Source organism: Carassius auratus, chromosome 29 (genome assembly GCF_003368295.1).
Source record: "Carassius auratus strain Wakin chromosome 29, ASM336829v1, whole genome shotgun sequence".
NCBI classification, from domain to species: Eukaryota; Metazoa; Chordata; class Actinopteri; order Cypriniformes; family Cyprinidae; genus Carassius; species Carassius auratus.
In genome coordinates, this window is record NC_039271.1 from 136,957 (window position 1) to 163,010 (window position 26,054).

General features: G+C 37.2%; 1 protein-coding gene across 7 annotated transcripts in view; it reads left to right on the forward strand.

Annotated features, from left to right (window-relative positions):
- LOC113047766 (MICOS complex subunit MIC19-like) overlaps positions 1-26,054 on the forward strand; it is a 66,886-nt gene that overhangs the window by 35,730 nt on the left and 5,102 nt on the right. For 5 of the 7 annotated variants that reach the window (XM_026209041.1, XM_026209044.1, XM_026209043.1 and 2 more), the window contains 4 exons: positions 4,011-4,025; positions 6,442-6,525; positions 15,075-15,145; positions 25,889-26,024. In XM_026209041.1, coding sequence (XP_026064826.1) covers positions 4,011-4,025; positions 6,442-6,525; positions 15,075-15,145; positions 25,889-26,024 — 306 coding nt within the window. The remainder of the gene's footprint in view (positions 1-4,010; positions 4,026-6,441; positions 6,526-15,074; positions 15,146-25,888; positions 26,025-26,054) is intronic. The other 2 variants (XM_026209042.1, XM_026209047.1) reach the window with 1 other exon arrangement.

The window sequence follows — 26,054 nt, forward strand, 5'->3', positions numbered from 1 at the left end:
CAGTCCTACACAGGGGGCCGTCAACTCCTCCTGAACAGGAATGACCTCTGACCTCTGTTCAGCATCCCTCTCAATTACCCACTGACCCTTCCTGTCATAGCAGCACAGACTGCTGGGTAATACACCAGCTTCCCAGACACCTTTTAGCAAGATATGATCTCGGAGGGGCGAAGGATCGTCCCGTAGAGAAAAATGTTTAGCTTGAAACTGTGTGAAGGTCAAGGACTACCTTATTTGCACATCGTCATGCAAAAAATCAAACTTGTTAAAGGAACATTGACGTTTTATCTGCATTGAGCTTCCCGAAACGGGATATTGATGGGATATAAGATTTTTGGAAGCTCACAAAATCAAACACAATCAGGCATGTTTTTCTTCCAACATACACTTTTACACCTTCTCATTATCACTTTTATTCCCATTCTTCTCAGTGCCAATTAGATCTGAACAGGCTGGCTGTGGCCCGACATTTGAGCTTTTGACCTGTGCCTGCTGGACAGGTGAACTCTTGAGTTTGTTCTTGCAACTGGGTTCCAACTTCTCTAGTGATGGATGCAAAGATCTGAGTAACTCTGACCTTGTTTGGTTTGGCTATCAAAGAATGTGGGGAAAGAGACAACGTTTTTAACAAAGAGCTTTGATTTGTTGTCATATGTGGGTTTCTGCAGGCAGTGTTTGGGAGCATTTCTCCATTTCATTAAGAAGGGTTCACCCCAGGTCAAGAAGAGGAAAGGCATGATCCTTCCAGACCCAATTTGTGCTGCCGAAACGTCACTGTACTATGCGAAGGAGAGCAGATGACAAAACCTGTGACGTGAGGAGCAGAAATGGAGGAAGATGGATTGAAATGGGAAGAACGAGGCATTTTTAGAATATCTCCCTGATGCAACACATGCTTTTACCTGTTATGTCAGTACGTTTTACACTAGCTCAAACTCTGTAGCACTCGGCTAATTAAAAACATTACTCTTCTTAATTATTCAGCTGCAGCTAATTGATATTCAGCAAGACACTTTTCCTTCGAAAAGACCCGTTTAATTTGACCATGGGGTCTGCTGCGGTGATGCAGAAGTCATAAAACAAAGTGTTTTGACATTATATCAAAGTTGTTGTTTTTTTCTATTTTTGGAGAGAGCTAGAGGAAATGCAGCCCATCTGTTGCTTTATGCCGTGCTGAATTCTCACTTTGCGGATCCAGAATGATAAATGTCACTGGGCATCTGATTTTATTGCTCATGTTACAAAAGATACCTTTGTTGATAGTGCTGCTTGTGTCTTTAAAAGAATAGTTTAGATTAATGCCTTTGGCACATTGGGTGTCTGGCTTATCCATTTATGTGTATAAATGAATAGGAATTGAATTTATAGTTAATGTATTTTTGTTGAAGCACTTAATAGCACTGTGTATAAGCTTTAGAATGAAAATAACCCAAACTGAGTCATGCCATCAAAGTTTTTGTTATAATGGGTGTGAGTGGGCAACAAAACAGCACAAATATTGTCTCAGTGATAGCAGTGTTTTTAACGGGCCGTTTAATGAGAAATCAAATTTTCATTGACCTTTTGAAGTAACAGTTCATTGTTTTCTGAAATCATGCAACTTTCAGAACTCAAAACTTTTTTGACTCAGGAAAAAAAAAAAGCTGAAAATCATGTTGAACTACTGACATAAGTCAGATGAGTGAATAGAGCACACTTCCCACATTCACACATGGTAACAAATCAGAATACAATATATATATATGGGGGGGGCTATTTCTCTTCAAGTTCATTTCTCTTTTGATGGGGAGTCATCAGTTTGTTTTCTTTTGTAGAACATTGGGATTGCAGTTTGCTGTGGGTCTCCTCTGTCTCTCTCTCTCTCTCTCTCTCTCTCTCTCTACATCCAGACACATGTCACGAGAGGTGTGACATCTTGTGATAAATCCCTCTCATTGTCCTCCCTCCCATCCTCCCTGTCTCTTGTTCTCAATGTTTGTAGTTTCACTTTCATTTCTCAGCCTCCCATCCCACTCTCTGTTCTTCATCAGCTGGATAATAGTGGCATATTGGTCATGTGACTCAGGGGCCTTTGTTAGCAGTGTAATGTGATTATATGACCTGCAGGAGACTAAATGAGTGTGATGTGAAGGAAATAATCCTGACAGCCTGTGAGACTGAATAACGGAGGGCTGCCATATGCCCTCTATGATGCGCTGAACAAGAGGGAAAATCACTATGCGCACATCGGTGGCAGAGCCTCCCTGTTCTTTAATTGCTCATTGGATACGCGTTCACTGTGTTTACCTACTGGTCTGTGAATGCAGCTGCTCTTTATGTATGCTGAAGGTCAATAACGGTAGCTGGATTTCTTTCCATAGAAAATTTGGAGCTGCAATGTCTCCTTGACTGATTACCCACAATGCCTCTCGCCCACGCAAGGGCCTTGATTGGCTCGTAGACTTGAATGTGTGTGTGTGTGCGAGTGAGTGCTGAATGGGAACAGTGTAGAGGTCAGATTTATTCTGCCAGAGGGTTGGGCCGTCTCTGTCGAGGGCTGTGGGTGTTTTCGGAGAGCAGTTCTGTCCGTCTTCATGGCTGCAGCTGCGGGACTTGATTAAACGGTGGCTGTGTTGCTATTAAACCATATTATACACGCTCACGTGTGTCATGGGATTTTCTAAACGTAAATGTAAAATCAAAACTGACACTGTTTATTTTCTTAATGCATGTTATTTGTTTCATTGTGAACAATGTGCAATAAATAAATAAAATGTAAACTATGTAGGCTATTAGATAATGTCAACCAATAGCCAGATATCTGTTTTGGGTTTATTTTTGCAACACATTCAGGCTTCCTGCTGATATCTAATGGCCACCATCCATTCAAATCTCAGTGGATAATTAGTCAGTTTGGTGTATTGTAAGAGGTGGTGTTATTTTAGTTTCATACAGAGTATATTACAGAGATTTCAGTCATTTTTTTTTATATTTTAGTAACTTCGTTTTCTGTTTTTTTTATGTCAGAATTTGTTATTTTTGTATACTACGTTAACAAAAAGCTCACAGTAAACTAAAAGAACATCAGAAATGTTGCTATGCCAATTTCATTTTATTTCAAGTAATGTAATTTGTTTCTGTTTTAGTTAATTGTAAAAACCCTGGTAAGGGGATGAAATGTCAAATTTTTCACAAATATTACACTTTGCTGCAGTGCTTTCAACGGACAAGAAATCACAAACTTATTATTCGAAAGTGTTGTTCTATTACATATTTTATGATTTGGGTGAGCAACGCATTCAAATCCTGTAGACTTACATTGAAGGATGAAACCAAGCAATATTTAGAGACCAAAATATCATAGATGCAACCATCTAGAAAACATAGAAACAGAATACCTTAGCAGTCACTTAAAAATGCCCTTGCAAAGACCTCTAAGGCTCAAGCAGATAGCAAACACCAATCTTCTATGGAAAAAGTGTAGTTTAATAATGTCATGAAGTAATGTTACCTGTCCCGTAACAAAATGAATGAGAATTTTGTGTGTGAGCAGATGAAGAAGTTTAATTTTCTTTGGGATTATTAACACTTCTAAGTGACATAGAAATCAAGGCAGTCTTACCTGCAGGTTTATATGTTGCGGGTTGAGGCAGTGAGAAGTTCATTAGCAGCACAGGCCTCCATGAGCGCTGGAGTTAAGCTCTGATGGAGATCGCTCAGCTGGGATTAGATTTAGATTAGATCAGATTTTCAGGGTTTCGATTTTAGATGAGCTTTGTTGCGAAGAGCTCTTTCTCACCTTGCGACAGTGTTTGATAACACCGAGCTGATCGTGCGGTGTATGTGTCCCTGTACTACAGCAAACACCCCACTGCGTGTGTGTGTGTGTGTGTGTGTGAACTTCAGCCTTTGAATACTGAATGTTATTATAGGAACTTCATTGTTAAATTGCTGTTCTCTCTCTCTCTCTCTCTCTCTCTCTCTCTCTCCCTCTTTCTTTATGTGCTTTTCTTTCCTCTCCCTCACTCCAGCAGATGGAAAGAAAGGTAAGGGATAAGAGGTTTGATTTATACATCCCATATCTGTCTCAACCTGCTTCCTGCTGCAGTACCGCATGCCTAAAAAGACTTTCTCTCTGTCCTTCTTTCTCTTCTCTTTTTTTTTGTGATTTACTGCTGGAATTTTTTCATTTTTCTTTCATTTGATTTCCTGCTATTGTGTTTGTACACCAGCTAAGAAATGATTTCTCATTGTTGAGGCACTTTTGCCTATAAAATAAATGAATCATGGTTGAATGCGGATTGTTCCATCTATAATAGAGAACTTTTGCATGATGCTGCAAACACATTACTACATGGTAGCATAAATTCAACATGTTACAACAAATTATTATTTATTTATGATTTGGTTAATATTTAGTATGTATTGAGTAGATAGCAGATTATTTATGCACACTTAAAAAACTGTGGTTGTCAATAGAATAGCATAATTGTGATTAATCTTATGATTTATGACCAGGTTTTAGAGAGTAGAATAATATTAGTTATGTAAATGTAAATTTATACTTTTCTCTATTTTTGTGCACATCTCTCTCTCTCTCTCTCTCTCTATATATATATATATATATATATATATATATTAGGGGTGTAACGGTTCACAAAATTCACGGTTCGGTTCGATACGATACACTGATGTCACGGTTCGGTTCGATACGTTTTAGATACAGCAAAATGTAAAAACATCTCAACTTTTCAGAATGCCGCAAGCGCACCGCGGGTCATGTGACAAGAACCAACCAATCAGCTTCATCCTTTCCCGTAACAACGTTGAGAGCTCAGCCAAGATGAAGGAACAGCTGATCATAGTTGTATATGGATTGCAATTTTGAAATAAATTTAGTAGCAGAGCTACTGCAAGCGATTTTTAGAGCTGCAAATCCATTTATCCTTCGCTGAAATTTCCGCGTCTCATGGAGAGAGCACGTCATTGTTGCTTAGCAAAGACAGACGCCTCATGAGCGCTTCTGCCCAAGCGCTTTGGAAAGGAGGAGAAAGACGTGCTTAGCGTTTTCCATGCGTTTTTAGGCATGATATGTGAACGGCCCCTAAGGCGCTCGCTCACTCAGCACGCGCTGAAGGCTCGTTGCAAAATGTCGAATGCCTTTAACAGACCAGAAATATAAGATCCTAAAATAACCAACAGGTCTGGTGTTTGGGTTGGATTCCCTGTAAGCTATAGTTTCTAAATGCTGCAGGGATAGTTTGCTGCGTGCATGTTTCTCCTTTTTTTCGTCTTTTCCCAGATAGTACTGACGCATATATCCCAGATATTCCCGCTGGTGTTTTTTTTTTTTTTTTTTTTTATTCCCGCTGGTGTACCCTGTCATGTTGCAGATGCGACATACCGTTGTTTTTTTATCCACCACTCTCTTGCCATCACCATTATAGCTTAAAGGGAATCCAAAGTGCACCCAAACACCAGACCTGTTGGTTATTGGAGGATCTTCTCATTTCTAGTCTGTTAAACGCATTGGCTATTTTGCAACGAGCCTTCAGCGCGTACTGAGTGAGCGAGCGCCTGCTGAGTAGCCTAACATAAACATATAAGATGGTGTTTTTTTCTTCTTCGGGAGTGTCAGGGGCGTTGCCTGTTACGTTGTTTGGGTTATTGGGCTACCTTGTTGAACGCATATCATTATATTTCTCTCTCTCTCTCTCTTTTTTTTTTTTTCAAATATAATTAATTACTCCAACGAACCGTTCGGTATACATAATGCGTACCGCGTACCGAACCGAAAGCGTCGTACCGAACGGTTCAATACGAATACGCGTATCGTTACACCCCTAATATATATATATATATATATATATATATATATATAAATATATATATATATATATATAGCAATCAAAAACTACTATACATTTTAATGCCATACATAAGAATATTAAAATTCATAAACATGGTTGTCAGTATATCTCCTCTCTGAGTGTGTTATAAATTAGTGAGGGTTATTTCTAGTAGCTGAAGGTCAGAAGTGACGCAGGGGGAGAGGCATGTGCGATAGAACAGAGAATCACGGATAAGACCATAAAGATTCTCCATTCTTCCACTGCTGATGTTATCGCTTTGTCTCTTACATCCACACACGCACTAAGCCTGTACCGAACAGAGATGGTTTTAGTGAACGTTCCCACATGAACCCTGTCCTGAACCGATGCCCTTGGAAAAATCAAAGGTCCGTGTCATCTTTCACAATACCAGCAACCTGAGGCCATGATGACTCTGTGCATCTCTTCAGGATAGAGATATCTACTGTGCTGCTATGTGCAAGGACTCGACACATAGCAGCACAGTACCCGCGACTTTCTTTCTTTCATGGTGCACAAAAAGAGATATTTAATAATCTTTCTCAATATGTACTGGATCCAGTTGTGTTGTTTATGTGTGTGTTTTCCACAGGCTAGACAGTTGGAGGAGAGAGACAAAGAGCTCCGGAAGCAGGACGCTTTCTACAGAGAGCAAGTGGCCAAGCTGAAGGAAAGGGTATGACCTATACATTTCCAGTTACATTATCCACAATTCCTGAATACGTATATACTATAGCGATGAACACTGAAGTGCTGCATTATCACTAACACAATGTGATAACCACAATGCTTGACAGTAACTCACTAATGCACGGTGTAGAATGTGAGATGCGCTGTCCTGAGCTGTAGAGGGAGAATGTGAGTCAGCCTGTCCTGTGTTATATAGAGGCAGAGGTGAGACAGACTGTCTTGCTCTACTGTATCATGGCGAGGCAGACTGTCTTGATCTGTAATGTGCAGCTGAGGCCCCTCTGCAACCTTGTCCTCAATCTGACACCCTCCTGCTGATCATGGTCAGATCCCCCTCTGAGCCTCTAGGATGTGAGGTTTCCACCTCTCCTCACCTCAGACTCCATCCTCAAACGGACATACACATGTTAAGCTCCCAGAAAGGGGGTGTGAAAGTGTGCAAAAATGCTTCATTTCTGGTGATGAGCTATTTTAAATTGTAGGTTATGGTTCTATAGGTGTTCAAACAGTTTAGCCCTTTGTTACATATAAACACACACACACACAGAGATTTTTAATAGGTGTGTGTGTGTGTGTGTGTGTGTGTATGTGTAATATTTGTAATGTATATTTATGACCTGTGAAAATCAAAATTTTTCACTTTTTTGCCTGTAGCAAAATTAGCCTGCGTGCATTCCAACTCATTTGCCAGCACTGGTCACATTTATACAATTTTGTTGTTGAAGAAACAAAAACAAAAAAAACATGATTGCAGCAAACTAGCAGAGCACCTGCACTTACAGTAACACAATAACTTTACAGTGCACATTGTTGTCTAAATGCACAGTATAATCAGTGCGGATCTGGATCAGTGTAGTCCAAAAAGGCTGCTAAAAAGCTTCAATTATGATTGATTTACTGTAACTGTGCTTTCTGTTTGTTTGCACGCAATAAAAAAAATGAGTCTGTGATTATTGACAGCATGCCACAAATGGAGTCCATAGACATAAGGCTAGAAAATAACCCAGAATATTCTTTTAAAGCTCCATTTAAGTCAAGTGATTAGACTTATCCTGTGTCCATAAAAGAAGCTGGTCTTTTACACGGCTGTTAGCTTTAGCCCAGTCTCTCGGTCTCTTTATAAGGACAGCTCTTAAACCATTTCAACTCTGCATGTTGGAGGTGTTATTGATCACTCGCAGCTTCATCAATCACTCAACGATCTCTGTTCAGTGTCAACATGTTCACAAAGACATACACAGACCTCAACCCTTCTGAGAGAGACACACTCAGCTGGACAGTAGTGTGTCTGAGCCAAATTGATTGGCGTATCTGTTGGTTAGACATTATAAATAATAAATGCTTTTGGTTTTTACACAAGATATTGGCTTAGAAAAGATGAAGGACCATATAATATATACAGTATATCATAGGATATTCTATATACAATAACCATAATATGCTGATGAGTTAAATTATTTTATTAATAATAATAAAAATGGAAAATGAAAAATATATAAAATTTCATTTAACCCCTTTACGTGCAAACATCGCCGACAGCCCCAGTTTATTATTGTTTCACTTTCACAGCACATTAAACATCACTCTCTTACTTGATCTGGACAAACTGTGCATCAATTGAAAGTTTAAAGACTCTAGCTACGATATTTGACCAATATTTTGATAAAATGTTGTTGCAGTGACAGTTATTTAGTAATTTATGTCAGGAGTGCAAAATAATAAATCCGTATTATGCCCCATTTTGAATAGAAATTCACCACTCATTAATATTCAGTCAAGTCTGCAGCGGTTTATTTGTGTTCACATTGACTCACTGAACAGCGTCAATAAGGATTTATAGACCAAAGATGCATATCCGCGGAGATATATGGATATATTTACTGATGTTTACTTCATATTTCTTCAGACAGAATCATCATTCCTATTCATTTTCCACTGATTTACGCGATCTGATGATAAATAGCCTCTCCCAGTGCCATCTCTGTGTGTTTGCTTCCGTGTACTCGAGCTGTGACCCAGACAGACTGATTGGACCTTCAGCTTGTCAATCTGACAGTCCCAAAACCGGTCAGCGTCAGATCGTGTCACATGGTTCGTGAACAGTTCCTGGTTCATATCTGCTCACAACAACACTCATTAGTGAAAATAAAAATAATTTTTATTATTCACTGAAAATATTGACTTTTTAAAAATAATAAGAACAGTTGAATACGGTTTTTATTTATTGAAAATTGTAAAATATCAATAATGATTATAAAAATAATAATTAATTAAAAGAAGTAGACAAAGATGTTATTATTGACTGCTAATGTTGAGTTGCGGCCAGTTTGTCTTTTGGTGTTTTAGTTTGAATTTGATGTCTGATTTGTTACTCATTTAGTTTAATTAACCAGATTAATGGATTCATTTATAAAAATAAAAAAATAAATTAAAAAAAGGTTCATTTATAAGTCATTTATAGGTGCTACTGATGAGCATGCCAAGGAGAGCTAAGACAGATATCAAGATATTCAGTAAATAGTTACTAACATTTACATCCATTTCTTATAAAAATAGATTCAGGCGACTTGTAAAATAGCATAGTCATCTGGAACAATTATACAATACTTTATGAAGCTTTGTGTCCTTTTTGTTGCCATTTGTTGTATCTGCATGTAAAAGAGCAACCAGTATGAAATTTGAAGAATGTGACTTAATGTTGTTTGCAGCGACCTCCTAAATCATTCTGGGAAGCAATAGCTTGTAGAGCTGTAATTGGGCCTTAAAAGTTAAGCCTGACAGGACCTGAGCCCGACAGGTTTCAGCCCGAGTCTGACAAATACATTTTGATTGACAGCTTGATTGACCGAACCCGTTTATGGCCCGACATTATTCAAATGTGCGCACGCACACATCATTTTTGCCTTTTGACAAGAATGAGTCATTTATACATGTTTTAACATAATTTATTCATAAATAATGTAGACTACACCACTTGGAAGTTGGAATAAAGAAATAAAATAAGTCCTCTGTGACATCTTAACAAATAGGCATAGGCTCATTTAGCATATAAATAGACCGACGCACCAATAAAAACGAGTCTTTTTTAACAAATAAAATGACGTTAAATGTTTTATTAAGACGGGTATTTGGCAATAACGAAATTAAGATAAAGGCTCCACCAGATTTGCTTCGCCACTAACTGACATTTAATAAAAGAATAATGCCAACATTAGCGTAAATACTCAGTCCACATTATGCATTTAAGACTCAATGAATACATAGTTATCATTTGAAAAACCTTTACTCACCGCGATTAGGCTAAGCCTGCATGGTTTTGGAAAATGATTGAATCCACTGTAGATGGCTTCAGCGCGTTCCTGCGCTCACTGATGGTGCGTTATTATTCACTTATTATTCTCATTATAAACATGGTCAAAACTTTTCCACACCTCAGACTTTGCTGGTGCAACCAAAACGTAATCGTCACCTACTCACCTACATAATACACCTACTCAGCATCCATTTTCGCATCTTTCTCCGTTTTAGTATCTTTCTCGCGCTAACCGAAACACATCACATGACCGGAGCACAAGCCCGAGCCCGACCCGGGCCCGCGAAAGATGATATAAATTAAGCACGAACCCGACCGAGCCCGTCTGGTCCCATCGGGTCCCGTCGTGTTCGGGCAAAGATCTTCTGCTCTAATAGCTTGATTTTGAATATACAGCACCACAATATTATGGTGTTTTCCATTTGACTGTTTCCTTCTGGTCTTTCGTCTCTACTCCTTCTCTAGCCACTGGACTGTAACGGTACCTGTAGAGAAAAGGAAAAAAAGAGCGAATGAGAGATACAGAGAGAGAAGAGAATAAAACGCTGATATATATTACATGTCTCTTTCAATTGAGTTTGCTCGTTTATCAGTGGCTTGTGTCTGACAGCCCATCACAGCTCTGAGACGGCGGCTGCCACCTTCAGCCTACCTATTGGTGCGGCCACTCAAATTGCCTCTGAAACAATATCTATATATGTATGTATATATTCACCAATGATTTTCAGTCAAAACTCTATGTAAAACAATCTCATATTTCAACTGAGCAACCCCTCCTCAATCGCATTATTGGTAGTTTTGTGTCTTTCTTGTAATGCTCCATGATCCCAGTAGAGAGCTGAAGTCTGAGGTGTTGAAGAAAGCTTGCTAATACAGTGTTTTTAAATTGATCAATGGAATTTAAATGACTTCAAGGGCACTTGACTGCACTGGCTTTGGCTGTATGTTTGCATGCTCGGAATTAGAAGTCATTCTTTTTTTCTTTAACGCTTCTTTCTTTTTCTCATTGTTATGGTCTTGCTTGATGATGTGTAAGAAATTCATCATAACCTTGATCGCATTCCAAGCCAATCAGGCTCAATGATAAAATTCCTATAGTGCATTGCACTTGCAACACAATTTTATGAGATTTGGTAAGTACATTTGGGAATCTGTAATTCTGACTCTGCAATCCCAGGGACCCATTCATCGTACGTCGCTAACTCGGTTAGCTGTATTTGATTGTTGATGATTTTGCATGATCTTGGATTATTTGGTTCTTCGAAGCTCATCCCGTATTTGCTGTCAAAGCAATAGGTCCGTAAGCTTAAACCTGCTCAGGAGCAGCTTATTTCATGTAAACAGGATTAGCATTTTTCGTTCAGGAATCTGTATCGAATTCAAGGTATCAATATCGGTACCGATATCGAAGATTTTTGAACGATGCCCAGGCATACTAAAGACTGCAATTAAAGCAAAAAATGTTATCCTTTTTCCAACTCTGTGATTCGGTTTTTATTTTATGATGTTATAAGTTGCACTGAGTAAAGACAGCTAGATAAAAAACAAAAACTGTGTCAATCTTTATTTCAGGCTGCAAAGATACAAAAATTTAAAGGGGGGTGATTCTTTTCTATACCCACTGTGAATCACACTTCACAGCATGTAAAACTCTGTTTCTGTTTCCTGTGCTTACTGACAGCATTGTTAAATGAACATTGTGTGTTGTTTTATTTGAGATCCGTGTGTGGTCATTATCTCTTCTTCATTGTAGATAGGATACTTGAAAAGGACAACGTCTGTCTCTGCATGAGGCCTCGTTAATTTAATTAGCCTAGTTTTATCTATATCAAAATTGTAACCAGGCTGTTCACACAGAACACATATTACATTTATTTATTTAGCTGACACTTTTATCCAAAGCGACTTACAATTGCTATATATGTCAGAGGTCACAAGCCTCTGGAGCAACTACGGGTTAAGTGTCTTGCTCAGGGACACATTGATGTCTCACAGTGAACTTGAACCAGTGTGTCTTAGTCAGGCGTGTGTCAGGCGTGTGTCTTATCAACGCGCTAACACCATCTAGTCGAGAAACACAGCTTGAGCTTTGCGTTCATAGTCATGTCCCCTTGTTTTTACTTCCAGACAGCCAGAAGCATAGTAAAAATTTGAATACTTTGAAAATGTGTTGAGATGAGTTGAAATATCACTAAGATGTCACACTAAAAATGTTTTCCATGCATGGAATGGATGTTTCATGCAATGATGTTGAGTTACAGCCTTTCAGCTTGTTTGGGACATTTCTACACGTCTGTTTTGTTTCACAGTCTCCCGCAGTAAGAGGTAGTGATGGAAGAATTCCCTCCACAGGCCTCTGTTATGCTTTCCTTCCCTGTTTGCAGTCGCCAGCCTTCAATTGTGCACTGCAGAGCCAATATGGCCGCCATGCTGTTGAGCCATAATGGCTGTCTCAGCAGGGGTTTCCCTACACATCCTCTCTGGTCTGTGAGAGATAACACAGCCTGCTGATTACTCCACCACTGCTCAGATCTCTCATTATAAAGCCTGCAAGATTTTAACATGGGGTTGTTTGTCTCAGAACACCACCTATATGCACCATCAGTTGCAAGAGTAGCTTTCAGGAGGTTCTTTCATTAGTCCATAACCCCCCTGTGTGCACCAGAGTAAATAAAGTTTTATTTTAAGATGCCTGTGAACAGAAGGTGAGAAAAGAGTCTGATAGCTGCTTTGTAGGACAGGTAAAGGACTTGATTTTAATGAAGGAAACAGTACTTCATATCATGTGGCTTATTTTGACTTAAAATAAATGTGAAAATGGCGGAGTGATATAACTGCAACTTTATAACGTCATATATCATAGTTGAACCAAATGTCTTTGTTTGTTGCACCACATGACTTTGATTGGCAGACAAAAGTGTTTTACATAAAAAAAACTCTTTCTGTTGGATCACATGAGTTTATTGGTCGTGCCAAATGATTTAGATTTTTCAGACAAAAGAGTTTCATTATTACAACTGTTTTGTCTGTTGGACCACTTGACATGTTGGTTGCAGCACATGACTGATTTTGCTAAATCAAAGCCTCTCAGTTAGAAGTTAGTTGGATCACATGACTTTGATTTCACAGTGTTTTATTATATTTCTTAAATATATATACAGTTAGGAAGAAAACTTTTTTTGCTGCAAAATCAGAGTCTCTCTATAAGATAGTTGGACCACATAACTTTGTTGGTCGTGCCACATGACTTTTAATAATAATAAAAAATGATAATTGTATATTAGAAGAAATAATATAACTTGTTTGCAAAATCAAAGCCTCTCTATGATGTTAGACTACGTGACTTCGCAAAATTGTCATCTAAAAGTCACGTGGTCTAACCAGCAGACAAGAGTGTTTAATGATCAATATTTAAATATATAATAAATAATAATAAAACACTTTTGCAAAATAAAGTCATGTATGGCGGCAAACAATTGTATGTGGTCCAACAGATGAAACTGTTTAAAACACTTTTGTCTTGTGGTATGACTTACAAAAACATTTGGTCCAAAAGACAAAACTGTATTAATTGATGAAAAAAGAAAAACAGAAGACATTAATAATAAAAGCAAAATCAAAGTCATGTGGTCTAACTCACTCATCAAAGAGACGACATCTGCGAAAAAATAATAATAATTGTAAAAAAATATATATTATTGTTAAGATGTGTAATATCGGGTTTTGTAATCATAATCTGATTACAGTCTACTTTTGCTTTGGCAGATGAAGATGAGGGTTTAGTGTTTGGCGAGAGAACATGTTGGTGGTAAAACATTTGCTCTCAGATTGATGCAGGGGCCTCTAAATCAGTGTGGCCCAACTCTGAAATCAAAAGCAGCAGTTATTCCACTCTGTCATTAATCAAAGGAAATGACAGACTTCCCAAATTACACCATTGCTCAAGTCATGGGGTTTTAGCATATTTGTGGAGGTGTGATTTGCTTTCCACATAATCAGTTTCTGTCTAGGCCAGTGCTCTCTGAGTGTGTAGCCCTGATTAGTACTGACTCCTCCCATCAGATCTGCATCATCACAACATGCTCTTTAAATCACTGCTGCTGTTCCCTAATATCAGGCTCCTCAGGGGCAAGCTTGTACCTGATGTCGTCTTTAACTCTCAATGTGTTGTTCCAATAATAGGTTTGACGGCAGAATTGTCTACTCAGGGGGAAATAAATCATCATTTTGGAACTTTGCAACTGTGCAAGTTGGCTTTTCAACTTCCTACATCCAGTAGTGTAACACTTACAAACAGAAAATGTTTTGCCTTGGCAAAAAAAAAAAAAAAACATTAGCATTTTTTTCCATAACATTTTGAATTTTTTATGCTACATTTGGTGTTTTTTTCATTACTTTAAATTTGTATTGATATTGTTGCCTATAATTTTTTTTAAATGTTTTATTAATAAAATAAATACATTTTAAATATAAAATTATAATACTTTTTTTTCTGACCAGTAAATATTATTAAGGGTCTTTTATGGTAAGTTATCTACCCACCAACCATTGGAATGTTTGGCAGGAATCAGATTTTGGACTCGTACCACATTTCTGACAAATGATTTTTACTTGACGTACAGTCCATCAGAAGCTATACAGTAGCTCCACTAAAAGCCCAAGATATAATTATTGATCCTCATGGTTGTAGCCCTTCATTTGTATTGATTGTGTGTGTGAGACAGTGAATGTAAGATGAACCTGTCTCACTGTGATTGAGAGCTCTCTTTATGGGTGTAGCTTGAACAAGGTTTTATTGTCACATCCTCAAACTCCGTCATGTATCTAACATTCTGCCCATTTTCTTTGAAATGTCAGTTATTGGTGAATCATCAATACAAATGCTTTATCAAAGTCCATTCCAGGTTGTAAGGATATTGTTTTTTGCCCACCTATCGTGACACATTTCAATAAGAACCTCTTTGAAATCTAAAAACAAGCTAAATTGTCTTTGTGCAGCACAGAGAACAAGAAATGCTTAATTTATACATTTTTTAATTGGGGGGGAGGGGGGACTCAGTAGGGTTGAACCTGCTGCTGTTTAGATTTTTTTTTTTGTGAGTTTTTTGTCTATAAATATTATCTTATATCAACTGTTCATATTGGAGGAGACATCAGAAAGAATAAGGACACATACAATATTTAAGTTTTGGACACATACTTTCTCTCTCTCCCTTCCTCAGAGTGCCCAATTCTACGAGGTGACCAATGAAAACTATCTCAAGGCAGCAGAAGAGGTCAACGCCAAGTTCAAGTGAGTTCAGTATGACAACTTATCATGAATGTGATGTCTTGGCAATTAGGCTACTATAGCTGGAAACAAGTAACTTATGAGCTCTACAATTACAGGACATTTTGGGTAAATATGTCTTAAAGTGACCTATTAGCCCCAAATGTAATGCATGTTGGTTAAGGGCAAGTGAAGGGAGGCCAGCCTGTTTCAGGACTAGCCTGTGCTCACAAATCGCATTAGCCTGTCATTATCCCTCTTCCTCAGTGTCAACACAGGGATCATCGTCTCTTTAGAAATGTCAGAAATTGATTTGTGATGTCCAATGGAGCAGAGTCGGAATCAGGATGGGGGAAGTTGAACAGCTAATGCTAAATTGCATTAAGAAATGCATTTATACAGCATTAGCCTTACATGGTTCTTCGCACAGGCCTGAGTCGGGGTGTCATGTGACCAGCGAGGCCACAGTGGATGCTGTGATTGGCTGATTGCATTAGAGAGGTGCATTAGCAGCACTGTGATTGGATTATGAGATGGAGGGAGGAGAGTGTGTGAGAGGGTTTTTTTTCTGTGTAATGAAATGTCTTCAGGGTCTGATGTTACACGAGGAAACACGCAAGCACTACTGACTGCAAGAATAATGAGGTTTAACTGAATGTGCATGAGAAAGAAGAACATAAACTGTGTTTAGATTCTACATTAGAAACACATCTATCTGTATTGCTTTTCCCAAATGGATATTTCAACAATATTCGCCCTTTGAAGGGAAAACAGGTGATAAGATACTATCAGGAATTGAGTCTTTTTTCCTGAGAGATGGAAATCTGTTTAAGAGGTCCAAATCTACATAAATTATGATATTACCATAAGTTTGATATGATAATCTTTTTTTTTTCAATTTGTAAATGGTAGTAACTGAAAAAGATTTTGATGTGAATGTGGGTTTGTCTCCTGGATATCAGTCTGGTATAATTGCTTTCCGATGCATGTGTATTTGTATAAGAACATACCCATTTGATTTATTTTTATTTACTTTTACTTTGTCATACTGTATTTAACCTTTTCATCCTGAATGTAGGGGTGTCCCCAACTAAGGATTTTCAGACTCAAATCTGAATTTTGGAATCTTGCTGATATTCGACTGATAGTCGAATCATACGTTTAGGGGCGGGGCAAAATACATTAACAAGAGTCAAGTCAGACGTTCGACTAACATAATTACTGATGTTAACACAAAGGGAAAATATGTAATGAACACCTTGCAGATATAAATGGGGGTAAATAATGTTTCATGTTTTGATGAACGGATAGCTAACACTTAACGTGGGCGAACATTTCTAATATTAAGACTTAAAGGCTATTTGCAAAAAGGGTCCGAATGCGAACTCCTTTTGTGGACGCGTTCTTCACGAAACAATGTGCAGAAACATGGCTGTTCGGCTGATAGATTGGTAGTCAAATCAGGCTCCTCGAATCAAAGCATAGATACGTCGATTATTCGGGGTCACCCCATCTGAATGTTGTGCATAATAAGAGGGCAATGCCATGAACTTTTGCCATGATTTTATTTTAATCATTAAGCATTGGTGAAATTTATATAAATGTTTCTCTCCAAAATGTTGGTTTTAGTGGTGTAGAAACTAATTTGATGTCAACATGGAATGGCATGGAATGAATCTTAGTGGTAGTGATGTTCATAACCACTACCAGGCCAAACAAAACTTGGGGCCCCTAGGAACAGCAATACAGTGACAAAGTGTTAGGTTAGGGTTGGAATGACATTTATCAACCAGTGTGCAAGAGATATGGTTTAACGTTAAGAATTTTGACGTTAAGATGGGTAAAAGTGGAGTTTAGGATGTAACGTTGAGGGTTTGAGGTCAAGGTCAAGTGGTTAGGATTTAGGGTAAACAATTAGGAGGGATTTGGACTGGACTGGGAAATGTTGAGACCTGTTTAAAGGTTGAAAATTGGGGGTCAGGGTTAGGAAAATTGGTTTGAATTAGAGATTTGGGATAAGGTAATGCTATGACTGATTAATAGGAATGTTGTTCTTGGACCAGCAAAGGTTTTCAATCAGAAGATGTTTAAAGTATTGGCACATACAAACTGCAGCTAAATTGACCTACAAATTCAGGTAGTGACATTTACAAAAAATCCTGCGCTTGTAGAATCAAACTGAACAGCTAGGTGTTAAATGACGTATTTAAACATGTATAAGAATTAGTATAATGTAATCACAGGGAATAAAGCAAATAAGCCTATAATAAACTTAAATCCAAATGTGATATCTTGTCAATGGTTGTTTAGTTGAAATAGCATAACAAATCTTTGTTCACTGTAATATTACTTTGGTATAAAATAGTGGATAGCAAACATGCAAGATGCTAGATTTTTGCTACGGTTACCATGGTGTCCCAATTTTGAGAGTTAGTTCTATTTCATACACATATAAAATTATAATTTATAGGATTTACTCCCATATCCCGGTTTTCACTTCTGAAACTTCATATTGTATACATGGCCCATGTGTATTTTAAAGATATGTACACGTTCATGCATGCACACAAATACATTCATTCAGTGCTCACAAATACACACACAAACACACACACACACACACACCGCATACACACAAATTTCTGTTCCTTGCAGACTAATGTCAACCTGTGCAGCTGTGGATGCTGGATGAATTACAGATAAATGCCTGAGTGAAGAGTATGATGTTTTCTCCAGCCACGTGTCAGTGTTGACCTTTGCCCTATCCCTGTGATGCTGTGTTTAAGCATGCACTCTGTGTGTTTGTCTTGTGTCCCCAGGGGGTTGCCATACTGTCGTACCAAAACAAGTTCACAGTGTCGACCTCTTCCTATGTTCTGCTATCTTCTACACTCTGAATGGGTGTAGATGTGTCTGCTCACCCAGTTTAGTCACCCATTAACATGTTCTGTTTGTGTCAAAGGGCACTTGTCGGAATTACTGTCCCAATGCGCTACACCAAAGTTTAACATGATCATCAGTCTGCTTTTAATAAATAGTTAAACCAAGTATAGACTAAGGCCTGAAACATCCTCTACACAAGAACAGTATGTGAATGCAAAGACTTGGTTTTATGCGTCATTATAAATATATTATAATATAATATGCATTAGGCCTATATACTGTATCATTACTTCTGTTATGGGGCACTATAGTGGGCATTAGCATAAAACTGTATTGTTATAGACAGATACTAAAATCCAGTAGCATTTTGTGATAATAAATAATGAGTAAATAAAATGCTAAATTCTAAGATCAATTGTTGTAAAAACAACTGAATTTAGTGTTATAATAAATAATAATTATATATATATATATATATATATATATATATATATATATATATATATATATATATATATATTAGTGCTGTCAATCGATTAAAAAAAAATAACTAATTAATCGCACAATTTTTTAAAATTAATCTCGATTAATCGCGATTAATCGCAATTAAAAGACTGAAACTTTTTGGATATGTAAATGTAAAATGTAAATAATTAATGTAAACTCAAGACAAAGAAACTATTTAAATTCAAAATATGATTGTTTATTGTAATTTTTGTTTAACTTGTAACACAGATTTTCTCATGTACCTACAACATACCTGCAATAAACCATCAATATCCTCCAAATTAACTGTTGGCTTGAAAGCCATATTTATTACAGAAATAAAAACACAGACATGTAAGTATCATTTGAATTTCAAAACAATCAATGCCAATAAAAAACACAAATGATTTCCATGTTGAATTCTAAGTGGACTGCAAAAAAATTCCAAAGTATAGTCATTGCCAGTGCTTTAAGTGGGCCCGTACGCACCGGTACTCAGTACCGCCACTTCCAAATATAGCTCTTGAGGTACCGCCACCTCTCCGTGCGCCCAGAACGTGCTTGTAGCGTACCGGTACGCTCATTTGGACATCTGTTTTAATAGAGGTTTTAATCTTTTACCTGCACTGCCGATTTTCAGAGCGCCCTTCACAATGCAAGCTTCCTAATTCATCCCACCCAGAGCAGAAACTACATTACCCATTCACCCTTAAATTATACAAGTGAATAGCGCATGTGTCGCTTTTCCCACTGTTAAGTGTCAACAACTCAACGTGGCCGGAGAAGGTGTGTGAAACTCGTTGTGAGTTATACTAAAGCAAAATCTTGAGTATTTATTGTCTGATAAACATTACAAACTGTCTGCGGAGGTTGAGTCGTCCTGCAGCCCCCGCTGGCTGTTCATTGGCTGCAGCATCTTTTTTCTAAGTTCTAAAAAAATACCGTAGACGGCAAGGCACAAATATAGATATTCATTTATCTAATTAATCTATAGCCTATGCACAAAGACAATATGATCTTTTTGTCCCCTTTTTGTTTTAAAGCTTGATGAAGCGAGAGAGCGCAAGTTGCTGCAGCTGCGAGGAGGACAGTGATGCACGCGCACAGGAGTGATTGACAGTTCGCGGCACTGTGTACAAAAAATACTCCGCTACACAATTATTTCGTTATTTTCGCTTAAGCTTATTAACGTTAGCGTTACAGAAAGGTCTGATTCACGCACTGTTACAGTCATTGTTTTTTTGGTTTTTTTTTAAACAATGATATTTGAGTTCATGATTTTAATGTTGCTGTTTCTTGTGGCAGACTAAATGAAGAGTAATGTTTCTTGTGGCAGACTGAAGAGTAATCCGGCAGAGTTTTATACTGAAACTTTCCGTCTAAAAGTCCTTCCTTGGTCTTATCCATATTTCTTTGCACGTTGAACACACATAGGCCACAACTGGAAATAAAAAAAACTGCAACCGCGTTAATTGCGTTATTTTTTTTTAACGCGTTAAATATTTCAAATTAATCGAATGCGTTAACGCGCTAATTTTGACAGCACTAATATATATATATATATATATATATATATATATATATATATATATATATATATATATTAGGGGTGGCACGGTTCAACTTTTTCATGGTTCGTTTGTTTCACAGTTTTAGAGTCATGGTTTTGGTACAGTTCAGTATGTGCTATGTTTATGGAAAAACTTTTACAAAAATAAATAAAATAAAATAATTTAAAAGATTATTCTATCCAACTACAAGCAACAGCACAAATAAATAAAATAGAGTAAAAATACAAAAAATAAATAGTGATTTTCAGTTTTTTTTTTTTTTTAGGTAGGTTTAGCATTAGTTTTTAGGTACAGTAGTTTAAAAATAGACATATCAGGCTTTCTATAGATATCTTTCTCATGTCTTTTCGTTGAGTATTCACTGAGTTACAGTTCATTTTAATGACGCGTGTCTAAATGAAGATCAGCGCAGACAAAGGCTGCAGACAGCACACCCTGTTGTTATCTTTATTTTATAAGTGCGCAAAGTTTTGTTGTTATGTCTGTTTGCAAAAAAAGTAGACCCATTACAGATTCGATTGATGTATTGCTCTTATCTGTACGATCAAAACTGAAAGTGTAAATTAAGTTCTTTTCGCGTATACGCGTTAATCGACTCCAGAGGGTTAAGAGAATGGACTAATCCAGCTATACCAAGAAAATGTTTGTGTGAATTTGTCTATTTACACACAAGACTTCAGAGAGAGCTTAATATTTGCGCACGTTCTGAGGTGAGGGTTTGCACGCTTCGGATGAGCGCACACACAAATATTCACTGCGCGCGCAAGCTTGCGTCCTTTTGGCTCTTAAATGTTTAAACTGGCAAAGCTTAAATTAGTTTAGTTTAAACCCTTTTAATGTGTACTATTCAGGTCTCATCTGTGAACGTCTGCTATCAACACACAGAATAAATGACTGGTCTTATTCCAGCATACAGCATTCGCATTGAACAAGAGTTCATGAAATTCTAATTTATTGAGATGGACCTATTCACAATATAGTAGTATTTATACAGTAGTTTATACATTTATACAAAATACAGTAGTATTTATAAATAAATAATATAATTTATAATTAACCTAATGTTATATATGAATATATTATTAAAATATATAACCATTTTATATTTTTCAAAAATGTCTTTTGTCTAAATAAATAAAAAATACTAAATACAAAATTCAGTTGTGAATACTGAATTTATTTTTATTTAAAATAAATTATCATGGTTAATTTCCATTTATTATTCTATTCTTTTATTATTATTATTATTATTATTATAGTCGTATGTATACATTTTCAAAAAAATACATTTGACAGTGTTGTTATATTATATTTGATATCTGATATCAAATTATAAAAAGTTCAAATGTCAGCTGAAAACCGTCACAGTACCTATATATTGTGAATCCTTAGCACCTGCATGTGCATTAATTCATAGAGGTTATTTCTGACTTTACATGAGACTGTGTATTGGCATTTTCTTGCGTCTCCTTGGAATAACCCATCATACACCTCAAGATCTCAGACTGTAATAGGCTGCTCTTTAGAAGAAATAACTCCTCTTAAAAGGCCATGAAGTTTGACTGCCTGTTGAAGCACAGCTTGACCTGTCTCAGAGAACACAATTATAGCTATTACAACGAAATATAAGTGAATGGCAGCAGACCAGCCATAATATTTAAGCTAAATGTTCTGTTTTAAAAGAGGTCATTCTATGGCTTAACGGCAAAGAATATCAACGTAGAGTTAATGGCCTTTTCGCTCAACAAGAAAAGCTCCACATACACACACACACACACACACACACACACACACACACAGTTATGTCTGGTGCTGCTACAGGTTATCAAACCCTCGTCATCTTGAAAGTGTCTCTCCAGACTGCAGGCTGGCATCTTTTGTTATATCTTTACCGCATCTGGGATTACCTATATATCATTCTCTTATCTTCCCTCTCACCCCTTCATTTTTTTTTGTCTTTCTCACCCTGTCATCAGCCCTCTGTTCATCTTCTCCATCCAAAAGCCTCTCTCTTTTTCCCCAATTACATCTTTTCCTTCCATCCCGATAGGTAAGGGGATGATGCGAGTTCGTTTCGGAGCCCCTGGTCTCTCGTCTTCGCTGATGGATCGCATTTTAAAAACGCCGAAAATGAGCGCTTATCATTTTTCTTCGTAACTGCTTCATTTGTTTTGATTTCTGTCTGCCTGTCACGCAAGCCGTCAGCTCTTAAATGAACATACATGTGGTTTTTCAGAAGTGGACGCTTAACCTCTTCACCCCGCTAGACTGCGAGTGCTCATAATGATGACAGATAGTCACATGTCTGTTAAGAGAGAGATCGGAGTTCATCCGGGGCCGGCTGTAAAACACTGGACTTAAATACGCCGCGCCGGCGGGACGATACTTCATTAGTCTTGATTTACAAGAATTAAGACTGTTTGAGAAATGTGTGTTGGTATTTTAATAAGCTGAATGCTTCAGAAAAGGCTTATCTTTGTGCCTTCTGTCTGCCGTTTCTGTCTGCTGTCTCTGTCTGCTGTACTGTGGCCGAACAGTTTTTGTCTAGTAAATCCCCTACAGACCGCCACAACTATAGGAAGTCCTTCATGTGCTGCTAGTGTAGTTTAAAAGGAAGGTTGCAGAACCATGGGATAATTTAGAACACTCTCTTTCTGTACTTTTCCTGCCTTTCATTCAGAAGCTCTCTTTTTCTCACTCCTCCTGTGATAAAGCATCTCATATCTCTGTGCCTCTCTCACAGTCGTCCCAGCGTCTGTTCGCAGTGATTTATGACCCGCATCTATTTCTTTTCTTCAAAAATTATTTCAGCTGGACGGAGGGATTTACGTGGGGACATGAATACATATATACACGTCTATGATATTATAGAGCTGTCCTGCTTTTTGACTCCAGATCTGTGGATAGTTAGGAGTAGAATGTAAAAAAAGATGGCAAAGGTGCCATTCAGCTGTGTTGATGTGTGGGTGTTTTACTCATAATGCTATTGAGTGTTAAAAACACTTTTTTCAGTTTTTTTTTTTTTTTTTCAATTCCAAATTGCATGTTATTCATGTTGTGTAGTATAATATGCAAGATTGGGAGTAGTGTCTCCAAAATTATATGTTGAAAGTAGTATGCCAGTGATTATAAGCTATATCAGAAGTATGCATGTTTAAGTTTATATTACACATCAATCTTTTGCTACAGAGGAGGATGAGTTTGTGAGTTTTATTTGACCTTTTGAAATAGCAATAATGCAGGCTAAAATGTCAAACCAAAGCTGCCACTCATTTTTTTATTTTTTATATGTGAACCTAAAAATAGATAAACTAACATAATTCATTTATAATCATTGTCAGAGGAAAGATTAAGGGTTTTGAAAATAAACCTCTTAATCTCATCAGATCTGCATTTATTTGATAAAAAATACAGTAAAAACTGTATTATTTCATTTTAAGGTAACTGTTTTCTGTTAGAATATGTTTTTATATGTAATTTATTCCTGTGATGGCAAAGCTGAATTTTCAACAGTCATTACTCCAATCTGCAGTGTCACATGATCTTTTAGAAATCAATCCAATAATCTGATTTGGTGCTCAATAAATTTGTATTTTTTTTCTATTATCAGTGTTGAAAACAGTAGTGCTGCTTAATGTTTTTGTGGAAATATAAAAAAAATGTGTATTGTTGTTTTTTTTTTTTTTTTTGATGGATGGATGGAACGTTCAGCCATCTGTAGTTGTTAAGGTTTTAGCTGTTGCTAATGTTTACATGCAAACACAGTGAGTGCGGATACATAATGAATGTGCTTATATATCATGCTTTTTTTTTTTTGACTAATATTGTCCACAGTCCTGAAACTTAAAAAAAAAAGGAGTTTGTGGCTCTTTTGAAATTATCAAGTATAAATGGACCATTTTTTTTAAAGTGGTGGTCCCAGTATTACTATACTGTTTTATTACCTAGCCTACTTAAAAATATGTACTTTTCTATCACCAGTAAAGTACTTCAGCTTGCTTTTTCTGTCTTGTTTTCTCAAATTTTTTTTGCCTCTTTTTGAGGTTTTTCCTGTGACAGTCTAGAAGAGGGATGATGTGTGAATTTGAGTGGATGGCTTGAGGAAATGACAGAGAGATATAGAAAGCATAGGATAAGAAAAGAGAGAGGGTGAATCTCCAGTCCTTCTGGGGCCCAAAGAGTTGGCGTCCATTCACTCTTTCATTCATCTGCCCCTTCAGAGCAGCTAATATGAATGACGGCGCGGATTAAACCATGTCTGATCTAGAAAAGAGTGTCTCTCTGAATAGAGCGGGATAACATCTCCCTTCTGCCCCAATTCTTTCCTTTGCCTTTTGCTGTCCCAAAGGTCATACCTGTCAAATGAAGAGTTTTGTGTGTGTGTGTGTGTTCTAATCCTCCATCAACAGAGGTGATGTTTCGTTTTTGGCCATGTTGGGCCTCAGATTTCATGGGAACCACGGTCCTGTGTCCACTGAATCTTTGGTTGAAAATTTTAGTGACCTCGAAGGATGGAACAGTTGTTGATGGCGATCTGCAGGGTCTTATTCTGGGACATTCTGGGATGTTTGCAAAAACATTTCGAAAAAGCTCTCAAGTTGAATTCATGTTGAGTGAATGCTTAATAAGTATCATATCACCATGATAACCATAATTTCTTCCAAAATAGCATTACACTTGCTTATAGATATTTTTAAACATTGAATTATAGATTGTCAAGATTCTTTTTAAATGCTTTACAGGGAACCCATAATAAACGTGCATGCATACATAAATGACAGTATGCATAACTGTTTTGGAGCCCATTTCTTTACTTGAAGTTATATTTGTGAAAGGGACAATTTCAAACAATTAAAAAGAATCTATATTATTCCAAACATTTGACGGACAGAATATATTTTCCCTGTAACTGTTACAAAACAAAGTTGGCCATAGACAAGTCCCCCCGATAATCCATAGCAAGCCTTCATTTGTGAAATGTGGGATAAGAAAGATAAATAGAATTGTGTCACATGATGTTTGGGATTTTTCTTACAAAATGTAAGTTGATAGTGCTGTCTTACATCGGACAAAATATTTATCAGGTTTATCGGTGTAGACTTTTGGGCTCAGACACATGGTAGAGCTGGAAGGGTTTAAAAGCAGGTGTGTGTGTGTGTGTGTGTGTGTGTGTGTGTGTCAGTGAGCGAGCATCTCGCCACTGGAGTATCTACACCTCAGAGACACAAGCTGCACTGATTAATACTGCTTTCAGTTGTCTGGGTGAGTGGGAGTGCGTTTGCTTTACTTAGCTGTACTTGTGACAAAACTGTGACCAGAAGTTCACTAAATCTGACAAATTCCCTTTGGAGACAGAGGCGAAGGTCATCAAAGGTCAAAAATTGATTAATATATTAGGGTTATTTATGCATTCTAAAAATGCCAAAAAGTTCATTTATGTTTGAGTTTAGATAAGTAATTATAACAAGCTTTATAAAAGCTTTTGGCATATGTTCATTTAGGTGAAATGTGTGTGGCCTGATGTATGTCTTGAAGCAGCACCTCGTTAGACCCCCTGCCCTGTGATTCAACATGCAATTATCCCACAAACGAATTCTGCACCAGTCAATTCTGCTATTGATTAGTGATTGATCTGATGTTTACTTGTGAAAGCACAGCAAGAATAGCATTTAAAAACCCTTTGTCACTGCCACAGGATCAGTTTTTTAAAAATGGAAAATGTAATCATGATGGATGACCACATTCGTTTGCTAAATATATCTGTCCTTTGATGGTTTTTACTCTCTCCTTCTTCCCTTCTTTTACGTTTTTGTTCTCTCTCTCTTAGGCGGTATGACATTAGTCCAGTGTGCACCGACCTTCAGGGGCAGATTCTGAAGTGCTACAGAGAAAATGGCGGGAAAACTCTGCTTTGCTCCAACATCGCCTATCAATACATGCAGTGTGTCAACAAAGCTAAACAGGTAAATATTTGTCTGATATATTCACCATTG